The sequence below is a fragment of the Ovis canadensis genome, chromosome 2 (assembly GCF_042477335.2).
Source record: "Ovis canadensis isolate MfBH-ARS-UI-01 breed Bighorn chromosome 2, ARS-UI_OviCan_v2, whole genome shotgun sequence".
Classification (NCBI taxonomy): Eukaryota; Metazoa; Chordata; class Mammalia; order Artiodactyla; family Bovidae; genus Ovis; species Ovis canadensis.
This window is the reverse complement of record NC_091246.1, coordinates 186203215-186222382: the sequence shown is the minus strand read 5'-3', so window position 1 is coordinate 186222382 and position 19168 is coordinate 186203215. Positions and strand designations below refer to the sequence as shown.

Below are 19168 nucleotides of genomic sequence, written 5' to 3'. Positions count from 1 at the left end.
TTTTTAAAAGCTTACAGATATCTTACAGATATTCCATGTCTCTTCCAATATTAGTACTTAAGCTCTCCCTTTAAAAAAGAAATCTTAATAATGCTTAAGCATATGGCTTGGAATCATGCTTCCAATTCCTTTCTAATGTCAAACAAAGATCTGATAGAACTATTTATGAATACTGGTGTTTTCTGCCAAGACCACTGGCAATATTCAAATTATTGACAATAGAAAGAATCCAGCTAATACTCATGAAACATTTTCATAATTATGACACTGTGAATTAGCTTTGTTTGAAATAGTTCTGGGTTTATGAGATAACATTTCCAAACACTTAGAAATGATTAAGAGCAGTTTGGGGGCTAAATCACTTCTTTCACATAACTCCTTTTCAAAAAGCTATATACCCTTTAATTTCTTCTTTCATTACAAATCCACCTATCTTCAAAACAAAAGAATGCCTTAAGACAACTATTTCAGGAAAATTATTTGCTTTTGTTTTATTTTGACAGTCATGGTCAATATTATTGTTAATCATAGTGTCTGCTCTATATGATTACACAGCTAATCATATTCATATTTAAAAAATATATAAGGGAACTGACAATATGGTGTTATCTTAATTTTTAAAATAAATTGACAGTCACATTTTTGAAAAATATATCTTATTAAACAAAAGGCTATTCTGCTTTCACATTTTAAGTAATTTTTTTTTCAATTGCTCTGGTACACTTTTATTACAAAGATTTTTATAGACATCTAATCCAATTAATTGTAATTAAAGTATCACTAATGGCTCAATGAAAAAAATGAAACTGCAGTATGAATAAAAATTTATGCTCCGATAGATTTTTTCTCAAGAGAATAGCCTGAGAGAGAAAATATAGCTAGAACTTAGCCTAGTATGCACTTTAAAACACAACTGTGTTTAATAATGCTATCTTGGAGTTAGGAGAAGGAAATGATTAAATGAGTACCTTTGAATTTATCTGGAATCATGGTAATTTGTATTTTTTGTTTGTAGATCTAAGTTAACTAGTTGCAAATATAAGCCACATTCCAATCTTTACCCTCACCCTCCTCTGTTGAATTCTGACACCTCCAGGACTTATAAATTGCTTAAGTATCTGTACTGTGAGATAAATGTCTTTAGGGATCCTATGAATTTTAGAAGATCAGTAAATTTGAATATTTGTTAAATATTACTTAGTGGCAATTAAGAGTCATAACTAACATAAAGAGTATGAGAGTAGAAAAAGAGTAGAAAAAGACCTCAAAAGGATTTTTAAAAGATTAAACATACAAGCATAAAGATAAAATGTTATTAATCAGCACATGGAGAAAACCACAATGAGATGGGATTGATATGAAGTACCAACAGCAGAAGGGAACAATAACCAAAAATGTTTGTTTGTTTTGTTTCGTTTTTGATGCACCAAAGAGACTGATAAAGCAAGCAATAAATGCTGGGGGAAAAAAAAAAAGATAATTAGCAACCAGTATTAGACCTCGTTTGGAGAAGGAAATGGCAACCCAGGTCAGTATTCTTGCCTGGGAAATCCCATGGACAGAGGAGCCTACTGGGCTACAGTCCATGCGGTTGTAAGAGCTGGACATGTTTGAGTGACTAAACTACCTACCTGCCTAACTAGAAGACCTCATTAACCTGTGTAAGAGGATGATCAATATGGGACAGTCACACACCAGGTATTTGGGTATTAAGTCTATTCTTAACTTAAATGCTTGACCACTAAAGGCCTATACCCATCCTCATCAAAAATATTACTTTATAATAAAGGACACAAAATACAAAATGCATTTAAGTTTCTTCTCCAAACTAGTCTTATTGAAATTAAGTTGCATTGACTTTAATCAGCAAATCATTAGCTGCCATCATTCTGCTTTCTACTGCCTGGCCTATCTCCTATTGATGCCTTCTTTCCCATTGATTAAAACATCTCTCAATGATTCTTCTCTAGCCTCTTCTCTAATATCCCGGAGGAACACCCAAATAAGAAATAATAGAGACTTCCCTGGTGGCCCAGTGGTTAAGAATTCACCTGCCAATGCAGGGGACATGGATTTGAACGCACATTTGGGAAGATCCCACAGGCCACAGAGAAACTAAGTTCAAGTATCAACCACAGTAACTAAGGCCAGGCGCTAGAGCCTGACTGCTGCAACTACTAAAGCCCTTTGCCCTGGAGCCCACGCTCTGGTAAAAGAGAAGCCACCACAATAAGAAGCTCATACACCTACAACAGAGAGTAGCCCCTGCTCGCTGCAACTAGAGAAAGCCTGTGAGCAGCAACAAAGACCCAGCGCAGCCAAAAATAATAAATAAATCTATTACTTAACTAAAATAGAAAAATAAATAGTAGATACTGTTCTATGCTGTTTATTAAGCTTTTACAGGAACGTTAGCATTATCTCCCTCAAGGAAATCCGTATTTTAGAAAGTGAGAGATATACTTCATATTTCCTTGGCATTCCACAAGTATTAATGCTATTACACATTGCATTCAGAGTACCTATTCTTCTAATGTCTGTGAAATAACTAATTCATTTAAAAATAGAAATGCTGTTGTTATTTAGTTAATAACCTAATTGCTAAAGTACATGAGCTGTTTGGTTTAATTTAGTCAACAGATATATACATATGCAGTCACTTCATGATTTCAACAACCACTTTTCTCTTATTAAATAAAAATACCAAACAACAAAAATTTTAGTTCATCTCTTCCACCTGGCCACTCTGTTATAAACGTGAAGAACAGATATTTATTGCAAATGTACCAGTAGGAATAAATACAAAAAGTATGTGATAATTTGCTTATTCCTTTAACTTGTACAGAAGGTGTTCTGAGGCCTTGTACTATGTCTATACCATATTAACACATCTAATAGGAAATACATTGAACCTTTGTTTATCTAAAACAGCAAATAACTGTATACTATTTTTCAGTGATGTTTGATAGCTAGATTTCGAACATTTGAAACAGTTAATTAACTATCACTTACTCATTAGATAATCACAGCTAAATCTAACCTTAAGACTGTGCTTAGTCACTCAGTCATGTTATGTCCAACTCTTCGCAACCCCATGGACTATAGCCCACCAGGCTCCTCTGTCCATGGGGATTCTTCAGGTAAGAATACTGGGGTGGGTTTCCATGCAAATCTAAACATAAGAGGTCTTAATTTACCCCAAAGTTCATATACATTTATAAGAACAAAATACATTCAGTTATTTGATCATTGCTAGGCCAAACAATGATTTAGGAGCAGAGAAATGATATTGACAGAATGCAAAATTTTAAAGGTAAAACACATCAACCTCAGCAAAAGGCCAGTTTTACAAAGCCTGTCTTCTACTTGATTTGGAAAATCACAATTAAAAGCAAGTCAGGAAGAATGAGAAGTAAAGGGAGAGAAAAAGTTATGATGATCTTGGTTATACTAACTTTTTTTAAAAACTGGACTTTTTATGTTTAAACTGACATAGAAAATACTGGAATAAATATTCATTCAAAAAATAATATTCTTAGAAATATTTATTCATTTACTAGAAAGGATCAATGGGGAGGAAACAAAGCAGATGGTCACATGGGTATTTCCTATCAATAGATCTCCTGATTCTACATAATATACTAGCCCTAACTTGTCACCTGAAAAGTTTTGCAAATACTGAAGCTAAAACAAAAGACCGTTATGTATACTTTGAGAGCATTCTAAACAACACCGAATGATTAAAGTAATTAATTATTCATTACTTACAAAAGTAGTGTTTTCCAATAATAATGTGGTAGTATTTGTTTCTATATTCAGTTTAATGACATGTCCATTCTCGCTTTTATACACCACATCTGTATCTGAAACAACAAAGATATGAACAATTGACAAACATATTGACTAGGTAATATAATGGCTATAGAAGAGATAATGTGCATAATAAACAGGCTCATTGGAACAATGACTGTTAGCCTTTAATAACCTGAGCATATCTCTACACTTGGCTCATATTAATCCTCTTCAGTGTTCAGGAAGCCTGTCTAGCCTATGGCCTATTGTGCAAAGAAAACAGGGTTAGTGAGAGAGTCACTGAGATTCTTGGTTCAACAAATGAAAAATAATTAAAATATGGGCAACCTGCTGCCCATTCAGAGCTTAGAAAGAAGAGACAAAGAGAAGCACCTCCCATTTTTGAAGCTGTTACCAATTAGTGATGTAGTTAAACTTTAACGAGGCTGCCCCTGAAACATAACTAGACACATTTCTGAGACTATCATCGTGAACTACATTCAAGCAATTTTTTTCATGTATCCAGTACTGCCACCACTCAATTTCTACTCAACCTCTTTTTCCCTTGGGTTTCGAATTATGCCTCTGATATTTTGCCTGGGTTGTCTGATCAAAGGTCAAAATCTCTGAGACTGGTACAATGCCAACCATTGTATCCACTTTGTCAACTTTAAGAGAATGATGTCCTCAATTTAAATAACTGCATTTAGTTTGCAGAACTGCTAATTTTATGTATTTTTAAGTTTAATTCAGCCACATTAACCAGGAAATTTAATCATTTTAAGATCTCTACACCTGAAAATATCAACTTGAGAAAAATTGCCAGAAAGAGTACTCAGAAGAAAAGAAAGATATCTATATCCACATAAAATATATATAAATAATATATATTACACATATATGTAATTAGATAAAAGGAAAGATACCCAAACAAAAGTAGTCTTGAGTGTCTGTTTTTTGTTTTTTTTTTTTTTTTTTTTGCATAAGCATAACCTCCTTTTCAGTTCTAAACTTCTCCATGGTATTACACTTTCCTAACCCTATGTACATTCTTGAAAAAAAATGGCAATATTGAGAGGGATTGGACCTATTATTCACAGTAAGTGAAGTTATATAAGTTACATACAACTTATATAACCCAATAGTCATCATCCACATACTGGCGGTAAATAAATACTACATGTCGGATTGTCAAGATTATGTGCAAATGCCTGACATTTTGACAGAGCAAGGTTTTCTGACTGTCCTCTAGTTATTGCAATATTATAAATAATAACACCTAGAAGTTATGATGAGAAGCAGTTAATACTAGCAAAAATAAAGTTTGTTTTTCTTCAGCATTTCATTCAGAAGATCAAGAGCCTAATATGACTCTCCTACTAGAGTCAGGGATGACACAGAGGTCAATGATTCTTCTTGACTTCAATCAAATGGGGACAGGGACATGTTGGAAAGACACAGAAAGGGAAAGACATGGAAAGACATGAGCCACAGAAAAAGACAAAGTGTTTTAAGAAAGAAGAAGAAGAGACAAAGATTTCCAAGTTACTATCTGAATTGTACTTAGATGTACTGAAAGATAAACCTATGAGATCTTTAAAATAAGCTCTTCTATCATCTTCTGAATTTCTTCCATCACCTACAAAAAATTTAGGTTCTTTTCATTATGAACTTTACTTGCTGACCTTTCTAGTGCTGTAAAACAAATACCAGGTTTTACATACATAAATATTTATTTATATTTATATTTGTTCCCTCTCTTCCTTTTCCTTTCTATCTCATAGTTATGATCACAGGCTCAATAGCAACACTGGTCACCTGTGTTACTCATTCGGTCTTGCCAGCCGACTCTGGTCTCCTATCTTATAGCTCTCAATTAATGCTTTCTTAAATCAATAGTCCAACCTCAATGAACACCTCTGTTATTTTTCTTCATATTCTCAATTCTGAATCACTTCTCCCTATGGATTATGAATATTACCATAATCAGTTCAGTTCAGTTGCTCAGTCATGTCCAACTCTTTGTGACCCCATGAATTGCAGCACGCCAGGCCTCTCTGTCCACGACCAACTCCCAGAGTTCACTCAAACTCACATCCATCGAGTCTGTGATACCATCCAGCCATCTCATCCTCTGTCATCCCCTTTTTCTCCTGCCCCCAACCCCTCCCAGCATCAGAGTCTTTTCCAATGAGTCAACTCTTCTCATGATTACCATCATAGGTTAGCATAAATAGACTCCCTTAACAAACATCCTTAAAATAGTTTCACAATAAATTAAAAGAAAGAGGACTCCCCCTTCTACTGTACCATGTAGATAAATGTAGGAAACAGAAAAATGTAGGAAACCAGCACAGTGCAGAACTCTAAATAGGTATGAGGTCTGTGAACTTAACAGAGAAATAAAAGTCCAGAGAGCATGAACAGTGATTCTTCTTCAATGGAAGAGACAAAGTAATACATGTCATTATTGTCTCTCATAGTAAGAGGAAACCCTTAGCAGGTGATGGATTATATTGGGGTGGGGGAAGAAACATTCATTTTTAAAATATGTCCCTTAGAATCAGAATAGAAGTAAATGGAACTTGTTTGAGAAGATAAAGACTACACTTAATATTTTTAAAGTAAATTTCACTGGATAATTATTTAGACCTGAAAAACATCTGTAGAGATTTGTGTTTATAAATGCCTTTGAATCTGCACTCCTACAAATTTTACTGTTGGACTTTCAGTGTTGCATTAGTGGGAGAAAACTTTCTTTTTAAAAATTCAACTATAACTCTCTAGGTTAACATTTGATACAGATTTCTGCATGAATTATCTTAAAAGCATCTAACATCTGCCTTTATTAATTCTCTTTAATTTTTTTTTCTGGTCTTTAAAATCTGATCTTCTGGGTGTCATATTTATGCTACTTTACTATTTGATTTATAATCACTAGTGGAAACTCCCAGTTTTGAAACTCTTAATATTGCATCAACAAATTACTTTCTAGAATATATTTTACAACTGTCACCTCATATTTTCTTTAATATTAAGTAATGAAATATGAGTGAATCAGATCAATGAGTAAAGTGCTTTAACACAAGAACATCAAGGTGAGCATACTTGAAAAATTATTAAAACACTGTATTAGACATGTCTATACAGTACTTTGATTAAATAATCTTTCTTCCTTTTTAGCTCATTGAAAGTTAAGAGTCAATTATCCTGAACGCACATTCAATTCAGTCATGCTTTTTTTTTTACATGAAAAGATATGACAAGATAGAATCACTGTCTAGCTTCTTCATCCTGAGCTATATGAATGTGTTTTTAGTGTCTGCCCACCCCCAAATTCTTGTCATTTTGTCCAATTCCTTTTTCTAGAATTTGTAGTAAAAGGAAAAAACAGTACTATATCCTAAACTTAAGTTCTTTCAGGTAAAGGCAAGCTTTTATTTTATACCTAGTCCACACAAAGCAGGTAGTAATGCAGTTCATATTATAGTTCAATTATCAAATTGCTATTGAAATTGAGAACTGAGGTCTGTGCATTCACCCAAACTGTCAGGATCTACATCCATAAGATTTTCCTTTTAGAGCTTCAAGTTTTTGCCTGTGAAGATCAGGCTGTAAATTAGTACAAAAGTTAATTTTGTTTCAGAGACTTTCTTAAAAGTAATTTATCTGTGCCATAAGCTCCCAAATCTGAGAAAATTATCAACTGTTAATTCAGTCCCTGATACCGAGAAAGACTGAAGGCAGAAAGAGAAGAGAGCAACAGAGGATGAGATGGTTGGATGGCATCACAGATTTAATGGACATGAACTTGGGCAAACTCTGGGAGACAGTGAGAGCTAAAGGAGTCTGGTCGGTTGCAGTCCATGGAGGCACAGAGTCGGACACGATTTAGTGACTGAACAATAACCATAATTCTTATTAGTAACTGTTTCCCTAAGATTCACTTCAGGATATTTGTCTCTCGGTGTCAACCTACCTAGGCCGTTACATCATGAAATGCACACCTCTTCAATCAGACCCTCACACTGGAAGAGCTGTCTTAACAATTCACTTCTAGATTTCCAGCCCTATACATAACCCCCGTCCCATCCCACCCTGCCAATCCCTCCTTCTGGACATACTAAGACAGTCAAAATGTTGCCCTCCCTGACTAAAACAGGTAATAAACTCAGCTTTGCATAACAGGTTATTCTGGGTGTTGACAGCTAACAAAATTCACTTTCCTTAAATATCTATATAAAGTCACCTTATTTTTTTAATGTTATTATTGATAATTTAATTATGCATTTAATTTTAACATGATAATTTGCTTTTAATGTTTCAAAAATAAATCTATCATCCATCATCCATCTGTGGAGAGAATTTTCAAAAAGTGGAAAAAATCTTGACAAATTGATTGCTTAAACATTTTAATCCAAATATGATTTTTGTCCTAAAAATCTATTTTTTAACATATCTCAAAGAAAAATTCTATGGTATCTTTTTTTAAAAAATTCACACTCAATCAAATTGAAAAAATAGAAAAAAAGAACAGTAAAACAAAATAATGAAATAATAATCACTGAAAATGTTCAAATAATTCAGGAAGAATATGTTAAATATCAAAATAAGATTTAATCATTATTTAAAGCTATCAATAGTAAACCTAGACTATTGAATGAATCATAATTGAAACACAATAGGCCCTAAACCATCTCTCCTAAAACACTGCTCATATCTGTAGAAATTTTCCTCACTTTTTAAGGACCCCCGGCTTCCTATATTCACCTGCAAACATTGAGGCCATCAGAAATGGCTTATTGTCCTTTTTGTCTACCTCAAAATATCATTATATACATTCTTTTCTTTCCCCAGACTTCTAGAAAGAGATGCTCTTTCTTATTTGAAAAGCAAAAAAAGAACAAACTGTTTTTTAACCAAATTGAATATGCTCCATACTTTTAATATCTACTTCTTGCCAGTTACTTGTATTTTTCATGGTGTATATATTTCTTCTCTATATTAGAAATTAATAATAATAATCACTAGCATTCAGCTCTTTGCTCTTTTCGAGGCCTTTGTTCTTTCAAAATAAGCCTCAATAAATCTTTTGTACAAGGGGTTTCAGACTTATCCTGTGTGTCCACCATACATGTAATTCTCCATATCTCTCTGAAGCACAGTTTCAAATCTCAGTCCCCTCAAATAACAAGCTGCCAACATCAAAACTGACCTGGGATAACCAAATCCAACGTGCTTTTCCCCCATGCTTATCCCCACCTTACTCAACTTTGCATTGTGTGACAGAGGATTCTGAAATCTTCTTTTGCCTTTGAACCATTATCTTGGCCTGGAATCCTTTCTTTAAAAATGTCTACACATTCTACTCAAACAGTTGTTGTCTAAACAAAGACACCCTGCAAAGCTCAACTCTGAGCCCTTTTTTTCCCAATTGCTATTCTCTGAGTGGTCATTTCTACTTGTGTGTGTTCAGTCACTAAGTTATATCCCATTCTATGTAATCCCATAGCAGGCCAGGCTCCTCTGTCCGTGAGATTTCCCAGGCAAGAATACTGGAGTGAGTTGCCGTTTCCTCCTCCAGGGGATTTTCTGGACCCAGGGATCATGTCTCCTACAGCCCCTGAATTGGCAGGCAGATTCTTGACCATTGAGCTACTTGGGAAACCTCAAAACTTCCAAAATTGATTTTCTAAATTTTTGAGGCCCGACCTCTCCTGTATGTTGGCTTTATATTTCCAGTTCTATGCTGGATAACATATATGTCTTGCAGATACATAAAACATAGCAGACATATATATATATATGTGTGTGTGTGTATGCATATATATATATATACACATGTAAGTTCATTACATCTTCTCTTTCTCTTCAACTCCTATATTAATATTGTGCCTTATGACCTCTCATTTGGAGGATTGTTTTCATTTTTTCAGTGTTCTTTATGCCTGTAGTTTATCCCCATAACATAGTATAACATCCTAAAGAACACTTGGAATTCTCTCATATGGCTGGAAAACAATCACTGCACTCAGGTTACTCACTTGAGTGGCTTCAGCATATATTTCCCTATTTATTATCTCCTGATCTCTATTTTTGAAAAAAGCCCTGATCATCTATTGTTGAGAGTTATCAACAAGTCTTTCTTCACTCCCACTCTATTTTGCTTATGATATCCAGTATCCAAAGACCAAGTCCTGTCCAGAATTTTCATCTTTCCCAAGGCATTGTTAGATTCTCAGCACTTCTAACGTCTTTACTCTGTATGTCTCTTTTCTGCGCTCCTATATGAATCATTTAATATTTAATCATATAATTTCTTTCAAATATTTCTATTGTCTATTTTTATTCAATTTCAATGTGTTTATTTTGGGTTTTCAGTTACTTTACAAATTCCAGAAACACTCTATCTCTTGTTCCTTTCAGAAGTGAAACTATGCATACACACATATTCCACAGTGTACATTAACATGAATTTACTCTTCAAGTGTCTGCATTAATATGCCTTTAATATTTCAGAACATTTTTGCCAGGAAGATGGGATTGCAAATACCCTCATCATTTTATTTTTTTAGGAACTTTCTGAAAACCCATTTATTTGAAAAATAGAGTACTCAACTAATGCTCACTAAAGTAAACATTTCTTTCTCAGAACAATACATAACTCAACCAAATGACTGTTTAATATTCAAGATCTTCTCCCAAGCCCTAACCTTCTAAAATTCACTAGTCCCCGACATTTCCAACACAAAATTTCAACCAGTAATAATCAATGCTACTTATTGAAAGACCTGTAAAACCACATCCCCCCAAAACCTCATAAAAAACACCTCTCCTTTGCCATTCCCTTTGGAGAATATGCTACTCACCCTCAAGTGGGCAAAAAAGTGATCTTCTTTACCAAGTAAGCAACAAACTCATCTCTGCTTCTTTATGTATATAAGGTTATTTTGGTGGTGATTTGGGAGAACTAGTATTCATCGGTTTATAATTTCTGTAGAGTAGAAAAATATGGCATCCATCCCATTGAAGGATCTTAGTAAAATTTTCCCTTTACTACAATATTCTTTTTAATAATTCTCAATTTAATTTATTTTTCCATTTATCAACTTAGTTTAGTTCAGTCATTCAGTCATGTCTGACACTTTGTGACGCCATGAACCACAGCACACCAGGCCTCCCTGTCCATCACCAACTTTCAGAGTCCACCCAAACCAATGTCCATTGACTCAGGGATGCCATCCAACCATCTCATCCTCTGTCATCCCCTTTTCCTCCCTGTCATCAATCTTTCCCAGCATCAGGATCTTTTCCAATGAGTCAGCTCTTCGCATCAATTGGCCAGAGTATAGGAGTTTCAGCTTCAGCATCAGTCCTTCTAATGAACACTCAGGATTGATCTCTTTAGGATGGATCTCCTTGCAGTCCAAAGGACTCTCAAGAGTTTTCTCCAACACCACGGTAGAAAAACATCAATTCTTTGGCACTTAGCTTTCTTTATAGTCCAACTGTCACACCTATACATGACCACTGGAAAAACCATAGCCTTGACTAGACAGATCTTTGTTGGCAAAGTAATGTCTCTGCCTTTTAATATGCTGTCTAGGTTAGTCATAACTTTCCTTCCAAGGAGTAAGCATCTTTTAATTTCATGGCTGCAATCACCATCTGCAGTGATTTTGGAGCCCCAAAACATAAAGTCAGCCACTGTTTTCACTGTTTCCCCATCTATTTGCCATGAAGTGATGAGATGGGATGCCATGATTTAGTTTTCTGAATGTTGAGATTTAAGCCAATTTTTTCACTCTCCTCTTTCACTGTCATCAAGAGGCTCTTTAGTTCTTCTTCACTTTCTGCCATAAGGGTGGTATCATCTGCATATCTGAGGTTATTGATATTTCTCCCGGCAATCTTGATTCCAGCTTGTGGTTCATCCAGCCCAGCATTTCTCATGATGTACTCTGCATATAGGTTAATAAGCCAGGTGACAGTCTATAGCCCTGTCATACTCCTTTGCCTATTTGGAAACAGTCTGTTGTTCCATGTCCAGTTCTAACTGTTGCTTCCTGACCAGCATACAGGTTTCTCAAGAGGCAGGTCAGGTGGTCTGGTATTACCATCTCTTTCAGGATTTTTCACAGTTTATTGTGATCCACACAGTCAAAGGCTTTGACATAGTCAATAAAGCAGAAATAGATGTTTTCTGGAACTCTCTTGCATTTTCGATGCTCCAGTGGATGTTGGCAAATTTGATTTCTGGTTCCTCTGCCTTTTCTAAAATGAGCTTGACCATCTGGAAGTTCATGGTTCACGTATTGCTGAAGCCTGGCTTGGAGAATTTTGAGTATTACTTTACTAGTGTGTGAGATGAGTGCCATTGTGCAGTAGTTTGTCATTCTTTGGCATTGCCTTTCTTTGGGATTGGAATGAAAACTGACATTTTCCAGTCCTGTGGCCACTGCTGAATTTTCCAAATTTGCTGACATATTGAGTCCAGCACTTTCACAACATCATCTTTCAGGATTTGAAAGAGTGCAACTGGAATTCCATCACCTCCACTAACTTTGTCATAGTGATGAACTTGACTTCACATTCCATGATGTCTGGCTCTAGGTGAGTGTGAGCGATCACACCATCATGATTATCTGTGTTGTGAAGATCTTTTTTGTACAACTCTCCTATGTATTCTTGCCACCTTTTCTTAATATCTTCTGCTTCTGTTAGGTTCATACCATTTCTGTCCTTTATTGAGCCCATTTTTGCATGAAATGTTCCCTTGGTATCTCTAATTTTCTTGAACACAGCTCTAGTCTTTCCCATTCTATTGTATTCCTCTATTTCTTTGCATTGATTGCTGAGGAAGGCTTTCTTATCTCTTCTTGCTATTCTTTGGAACTATGCATTCAAATGGGCATATCTTTCCTTTTCTCCTTTGCTTTTTGCATCTCTTCTTTTCACAGCTATTTGTAAGGCCTCCTCAGACAGCCATTTTACTTTTTTGCATTTCTTTTCCTTGGGGATGGTCTTGAGCCCTGTCTCCTGTACAACGCCATGAACTTCTGTCCATAGTGCATCAGGCCCTCTGTCTATCAGATCTAGGTCCTTAAATTTATTTCTCACTTCCACTGTGTAGCCATAAGGGATTTGATCTAGGTCATACCTGAATGGCCTAGTGGTTTCCCCCACTTTCTTCAATTTAAGTCTGAGTCTGGCAATTTGTAGTTCATGATCTGAGCCATATTCAGCTCCCAGTCTTGTTTTTGCTGACTGTATAGAGCTTCTCTATCTTTGGCTGCAAAGAATATAATCAATTTGATTGTGGTGTTGACCACCTGGTGATGTCCATGTGTATAATCGGATTTAGAAAATCATTTAGCACTATTGACAAAGATTTCTTTCTGACCAAAATTTAGCTAGGCTTCTATGACCCCTCTTCTTCCTAGACCTTAACCTTATACTGCTTTTAGCAAGAATCCTGCTAAGTCACTTTAGTCATTACCCTTGATTTGTCATCTTAGTAATTTTCCATCTACTGTGCCTCACACTCTGCTTCATGGCTCTAAATCCCCAGGTGTCTTTGCTGTTAAGTGTTGATTTAAGTCACTTCCCCCTATTTCAATAGCCTCTCCTCTATTATAATAGTCATAAATGAATCTTCCTTGCTATTTAACAGGTGGCTAAATCATTTCTCTTTGACATATCCTTATAAATCTTGATCTAGGTAACTTACTTTCAAAATATTCATAATGATATTTAATTTGAATTATATATTACAAATGCATATGCATAGATGCTGTGTGCATATGTGTGCATGCATGCTCAGTAAACTCAGTCATATTAGACTCTTTGCATGCATATATTGAAAATGGATGGGCGTCCCAGGTGGTGCTAGTGGTAAAGAACCCACCTGCCAATGCAGGAGAGGTAAAGGACATGGGTTCAATCCCTGGGTCAAGAAAATCCTTGGAGGAGGGCATGGCAACTCACTCCAGTATGCTTGCCTGGAGAATCCCATGGATAAAGAAGCCTGGAAGATTCCAGTCCACAAGGTGACAAAGAGGCAGGCACAATTGAAGTGACTTAGCATGCACACATTACAAATAGATATAAGCTAATTAATATCGATTAAGTCAACATTTGAAATAGATCAACTGGAATTCCATCACCTCCACTAGCTTTGTTCATAGTGATGCTTCCTAAGGCCCACTTGACTTCACATTCCAGGATGTCTGGCTCTAGATGAATGATCACACCACAGTGATTATCTAGGTCATGAAGATCTTTTTTGTACAGTTCTTCTGTGTATTCTTCCCACCTCTTCTTAATATCTTCTGCTTCTATTAGGTCCATACCATTTCTGTCCTTTATTGAACCCATCTTTTCATGAAATGTTCCCTTGGTATCTCTAATTTTCTTGAAGAGATCTCTAGTTTTTCCATTCTTTTGTTTTCCTCTATTTGTTTGCATTAATCACTGAGGAAGGCTTTCTTATCTCTCCTTGCTATTCTTTGGAACTCTGCATTCAGATGCTTATATCTTTCCTTTTCTCCTTTGCTTTTTGCTTCTCTTCTTTTCACAACTATTTGTAAGCCCTCCTCAGACAGCCATTTTTACTTTTTGCATTTCTTTTTCTTGGGGATGTCTTTATCCCTGTCTCCTGTAGAGTGTTACAAACCTCCATCCATAGTTCATCAGGCACTCTATCAGATCTAGTCTCTTAAATCTATTTCTCACTTCCACTATATAATCACAAGGGATTTGATTTAGGTCATATCTGAATGGTCTAGTGGTTTTCCCCACTTTCTTCAACTTAAGTCTGAATTTGACAATAAGGAGCCAAGACTCATGATCCAATACTCTGGCCACCTGATGCTAAGGACTGACTCATTTGAAAAGACCCTGATCCTGGGAAAGATTGAGGGCAGGAGGAGAAGGGGACGACAGAGGATGAGATGGTTGGATGGCATCACGGACTCAATGCACTTGAGTTTGTGTGAACTCCAAGAGTTGGTGATAGATAGGGAGGCCTGGCGTGCTGCAGTTCATGGGGTCGAAAAGAGTCAGACACAACTGAGTGACTGAACTCAAGTAAACTAAGTCAACATTAATCAATAGAAGTCCTATGATACTGATTTAATTAAGATGTTAAATAAAATATTTGAAATATATACAAACTATACAGAGAGATACAGAGATATTTTCTCCGTATGCGAGATGAGTGTTTGATATAAACTCTGGCAATTGATGCGGTCAAGATTTGGGGGCACCAAATTTTTCCCACAGTCATGATTACTCATTTACATGATTATTTACTGTATATTGTAACTATTTGCACTGCAATAGCAGATTTTAGTAGCTGCAACACACAGTATATGACTCAAAAAACCTAAAACATTTAGTCTATGATAACTTTAATGAAAAATCTGATGATTTCTGTGTTGTTTGTTTCATTCAAAGAACAGATCTTTCACTTTACTTACCATATTTAGAAATGTTAGATTAGTCCCTGATCATTGCAATGTCACTAGAAGAATTATTTTTGGATCCCCCAAATAACTATACACTTGAAAGAATTTTTGTTTTCCAATCTGCCATGAGAGGTATATTTACCTTAAAATTGGATCTGAATTCCTATTAAATAGGATAAAGACAGATGTAAAAAATAAATGTTATATTCCTAAAAGGTAATCAGAATAAAGGCCATCTTAATTTAAATGTTGTCATAATTCTGAGTAATCATCATTAATTCATATGGAAATGTCAATCCTATGAATGACACTTCCTGTGATAAAGAGCCCTTTACAGACTAGATGGAACCGTTGATGGCCACTCAACTAAATGATCTCATTTTGATCTGTCGCTAAAATGTGAATAGCAGCATTTCTTACATGATCATTTCACTTTTTAGATTATTTGCAAAATAGTTACCTAAGAGAAAACTTAAATACTACTCTCCAGAATTTCAAATACCTCTTCCTACTAGAAGGTCTGTTTGTACAGCAGTAGCAAATAAATACCACTTGTAAGTGTTTTTTTAACTTTCTTCAGTTAAAATTTTCAAAAATAGCAAGGGCTTTACCAAAGCTTTCTTAACGTCAAACACATATACTCAACTATCTCTGCTTGAGTGGTCCAATCTACCAAAGTTTGAAGGCAGAAAGAAGACAGACTCATGTCTTCCCTTCACCAAGCATCTTACGTGAAACAGATATAAATATCAGCTAGGATCCAAAAGGTCTAGAAGTCTACACTACAAAGACACATACAAAGAATAGAGCTTATACTAAGGTAACATGTAAACTGCAAAATATAAAGATACAAATAACAGGCTGTGAAAACACTTAAATCACTCCTCTCTTCTCTAATTTTGTTTTTGTTTTAGTCAGCCCCTGGGCTGGTGGTGGTGCTAGTGGTAAAGAATCCACCTACCTATGCAGCAAGACATCAGAGACACGGGTCAATCCTTGGATTGGAAAGATGCCCTGAAGGAGGGAACAGCACCCTGGATTAGTATTCTTGTCAGAAGATTCCCATGGACAGTGGAACCTAGTAGGATACAGTCCACGGGGTCTCAAAGAGTCAGACATCACTGAGCATCTGAGCACAAAACTTCTCTCAATTTTTCCTTATGCTAGAAAGAATAAACTGGGCTGACCACAGCCTCCAAATGTGCATTTGTGGATGGGCAGTCACTAGCAATTCTATGCAAGAGAAAAGCCTTCTTATAACAGGGTTCCATTCCTGTAAGGCACCTCACTGTATGAGAAGGTACCACCTGGCTCTCAACACATTGCCCTGTGATGATTTGTCTGTGGCTATGACTAATAACCACAGGACTGCAAAAGGTCAGTTTTCATTCCAATCCCAAAGAAAGGCAATGCCAAAGAATGCTCAAACTACCACACAATTGCATTCATCTCACACGCTAGTAAAGTAATGCTCAAAATTCTCCAAGCCAGGCTTCAGCAATACGTGAACTGTGAACTTCCAGATGTTCAGGCTGGTTTTAGAAAAGGCAGAGGAACCAGAGATCAAATTGCCAACATCTGCTAGATCATTGAAAAAGCAAGAGAGTTCCTGAAAAACATCTATTTCTGCTTTTTTGACTATGTCAAAGCCTTTGACTGTGTGGATCACAATAAACTGTGGAAAATTCTGAGAGAGATGGGAATACCAGACCACTTGACCTGCCTCTTGAGAAACCTATATGCAGGTCAGGAAGCAACAGCTAGAACTGGACATGGAACAACAGACTGGTTCCAAGTAGGAAAAGGAGTACGTCTAGGCTGTATATTGTCACCCTGCTTGTTTAACTTATATGCAAAGTACATCATGAGAAAATCTAGGCTGGAAGAAGCACAAGTTGGAATCAAGATTGCCGGGACAAATATCAATAACCTCAGATATGCAGATGACACCACCCTTAGAGCAGAAAGTGAAGAGGAACTAAAGAGCCTCTTGATGAAAGTGAAAGAGGAGAGTGAAAAAGTTGGCTTAAAGCTCAACATTCAGAAAACGAAGATCATGGCATCTGGTCCCATCATTTCACGGGAAATAGATGGGGAAACAGTGGAAAGAGCATCAGACTCTATTTTGGGGGGCTCCAAAATCACTGCAGATGGTGACTGCAGCCATGAAATTAAAAGACGCTTACTCCTTGGAAGAAAATTTATGACCAACCTAGATAGCATATTCAAAAGCAGAGACATTACTTTGCCAACTAAGGTCCATCTAGTCAAGGCTATGGTTTTTCCTGTGGTCATGTATGGATGTGAGAGTTGGACTCTGAAGAAAGCTGAGCACCAAAGAATTGATGCTTTTAAACTGTGGTGTTGGAGAAGACTCTTGAGAGTCCCTTGGACTGCAAGGAGATCCAGCCAGTCCATTCTGAAGATCAGCCCTGGGAATTCTTTGGAAGGAATGATGCTAAAGCTGAAGCTCCAGTACTTTGGGCACCTCATGCGAAGAGTTGACTCATTGGAAAAGACCCTGATGCTGGGAGGGATTGGGGGCAGGAGGAGAAGGGGACGACAGAGGATGAGACAGAGGATGAGATGGTTGGATGGCATCACTGACTCGATGGATGTGAATCTGAGTGATCTCCGGGAGTTGCTGACGGACAGGGAGGCCTGGCATGCTGCAATTCATGGGGTCACAAAGAGTCGGACACGACTGAGAAACTGAACAGAACTGATGACTAATAAACTCTCTTTGTCTGTGATCCATAGGCTTCATGTATACATATATGTGAGTTAACAAGCAGAGAAAAATTTCAGACAATTCAGTTACTCCTTTATAAGTTATTCTTCCTCATTTCTAAACATCTCCTCCTTTTCTCTCAAGGTTTTAATTTTAATATTAATTTCAACATCACTAATAACATGGTCTCAAATTGCATAGGGATATTTAATTAACTTAATAATAAATCAAATAATCTTACACCAAACTTGTAAATTAGAGACTCAAAATAAACATTAACTCTACACATCCAATTTGTGCTTGAATCTTACAACACTGACTGCCATTTAAAGTTCTGAAATCCAGTATTTATATACAGATAGATAGATAGATTAGATATAGATAGATATCCACTTACACTTAGATGTAAAATCTATCTCTCTATATCTATGTGTCTGTATCTACATGTATATATTAATTACTTGGATCTTGTGTGACCAGCCCAGGTACTTTAGTCAATTTCCATTAACAACTGACATTGTTCCACTGACAAACATGCTTACTCACTACTATATTTGATAAAGTTATATCCTTCTTATCAAGATACAGTATCTTAAAATTGGTCTTCCAGTTGAATGGACAGATGAATTTGTTACCTTTCCCTATCTAGTGCCAGCTTATCTCAGGTAGATTTTCACCCTATGAAAATGTTTTTCCAGTCATGTTTATTATTAAAACCCTCAAGATAACAAAAGAAAAAGACATATGTTAAAGGCAGTAACTTTTTGCTTCTTTTCTGATTATAAAGTAATATTTACTCATTACAGAAAATTTGTATAATGATAACATACCAAGGAAAAATAACTGAAACTTTTAGCGTGTTTCCTTACAAAACTTGCAGTTGATATCTCAACATGTCAGGGCTTACATCCCTTTTACTTCTCTTAAAATTATGTTAGGAAGTATACGTTACCATTAAAAATTCTCCACTGGCTATTTCAAATGTTTAATAGTTTCCGTTCAAATGGACATTATATATAAAAAAAATAAATTAGGGCATCATAGTTGGAAATAAAGAAAAGAAAATGTGAAAACATTTAAAAATACAATAAAGTAAAGGTAGATATTTTAGCACTGAACATAGTTTCACAAAATAGCACTGATTAATATTTTTGTTGTACGACTAATTAATATATCT

The 19168-nt window shown here is 35.9% G+C and overlaps 1 protein-coding gene across 1 annotated transcript in view; it reads right to left on the bottom strand.

Annotated features, from left to right (window-relative positions):
- DPP10 (dipeptidyl peptidase like 10) overlaps nucleotides 1-19168 on the bottom strand; it is a 769909-nt gene that overhangs the window by 377270 nt on the left and 373471 nt on the right. The window contains exon 4 of the mRNA XM_069577778.1: nucleotides 3769-3863. Coding sequence (XP_069433879.1) covers nucleotides 3769-3863 — 95 coding nt within the window. The remainder of the gene's footprint in view (nucleotides 1-3768; nucleotides 3864-19168) is intronic.